This window comes from Gavialis gangeticus, unplaced genomic scaffold (genome assembly GCF_001723915.1).
Source record: "Gavialis gangeticus isolate Ggan-Ray unplaced genomic scaffold, GavGan_comp1, whole genome shotgun sequence".
NCBI classification, from domain to species: domain Eukaryota; kingdom Metazoa; phylum Chordata; order Crocodylia; family Gavialidae; genus Gavialis; species Gavialis gangeticus.
Window position 1 is genome coordinate 45,747 of NW_017728960.1, and position 1,488 is coordinate 47,234.

The 1,488-nt window shown below is 48.7% G+C and overlaps 1 protein-coding gene across 1 annotated transcript in view; it reads right to left on the reverse strand.

Moving 5' to 3' along the window:
* Positions 1-1,488, reverse strand: part of SMG5 (SMG5, nonsense mediated mRNA decay factor) — a 38,669-nt gene that overhangs the window by 12,012 nt on the left and 25,169 nt on the right. The window contains exons 13-14 of the mRNA XM_019514866.1: positions 593-668; positions 40-215 (exon numbers count right to left, since the gene is read on the reverse strand). Coding sequence (XP_019370411.1) covers positions 40-215; positions 593-668 — 252 coding nt within the window. The remainder of the gene's footprint in view (positions 1-39; positions 216-592; positions 669-1,488) is intronic.

Sequence of the window (1,488 nt, forward strand, 5' to 3'; positions counted from 1 at the left end):
CCAAAGCCTGAACCCTGAGGCAGGGCCACCCACACTCACCTCCTCCACCGGCGAGAGGAAGGGTCTGTCCTGCTCAAAGTTAAACCTTTTGTGTGCATTCTTCAGAGGGGGTAGGTTGCGAAGGGCCACATCCTCTGGGAGCAGCAAGTGGGTGCTCAGGTCTGGGAGCTCAGAGCCACTCAGCAAGTCCTTAACCTCATTACACAGGGCCAGCCCTGGGTTTGATAGAGAGAAAGGCAGCAAGACATAGTGAGAGCAGCTATAACAAATCAGATACAATCTGCTACTTCAGGACAGGCTTTATGCCATTCGCAGGCCTAATCTGAAGCTCACTGATCACACCCGATTTCCACCGCAAGGTGCCAGGCTCTAATAAGGCTTTAACCCATCAATACACGCTAGATAGCTGAATATGCCAATTTAACAAGCTGAATTCTACCCTACCAGCTAACCAAAGCACACGAAGCAACTACTGAACTGGAAAGGCGATCAAATGCAGAAAGCCTGAATGAGATGAGGCTGGACACAGGACATTTTCGGGGGGGGGGGGGAAATACCGGTGGGAGAAAATATGCAGTGTGTTCCCCAGTACCTGGTTCTTGCAGTTGTGCAGCAGAAGGCAGGAGGTTCAAGAGCACAGACAGCCTGTTCCATAGACTTTGGGAGCTCTGGAAAAAAGGTTGCGGAATAGATCAGGCCAGGCAGACTTTCAAGCCAAAACAGATATAAACTATGAGGCCACACTGAGCTTCTGAAACACCTGCCAAAAACCTCCGAGCGTTTTGGAAATCATGAACTTCAAAAGCAGAGATCGGGGAAGCCCAAGTGGAGGGCTGAGCTGGACTCCCTCAAGGTCACAGTGGGAAAGGGGCAAAGGCAGAACAGTCTGTCAGAAGCCCACACCCCCAGGCTCTTATGCCAAGCAGGAGGTTCCGCAGCTGCCTCTCTCCACAGCAACCCTTTGCCATTGCTCGCCCACAATTTTCTGGCAAGTTGTCGAAATGGACAAAAGGCTAAACAGCAATCGTGATAAATGGTTCCTGTCTAAATGTGGGTCTGTTCCATCAGGAGCTTTTGAGGTCAGAGCTTTGTCCTGAGCCTAACTCCCCTGTTCCCTCCACACTTATTTAAGGGACAGGCTTACAAAAGACCAATGCTATTACAAATGGTACATTTAAGCCCTGTAGACTCCCCAGTCTTGTAAATGGAACACACCAATTTGATTACCGTACTGTCTCACATACAACATGCCCCAGAATAAAATATGTGCTTTGTTTTCGAGAGGCAGAAGAAACTGAAAAAGATCTTTCCTAGTAGTAACAGCAGCAGCAGAGAGTCCAGCCTGCTCATTGTTCAGCTCCCTGTGCCTGCAGATTTTACTTTTGCTTTTGCCAGGTAACAAGAAACTGCCCTTACTGTATTTCTTGCAAATAATGTGCTCTGTAATTCCCAGCAGCTGTTGGGTTTGTTTGTTGGGGGGTTTTTTTG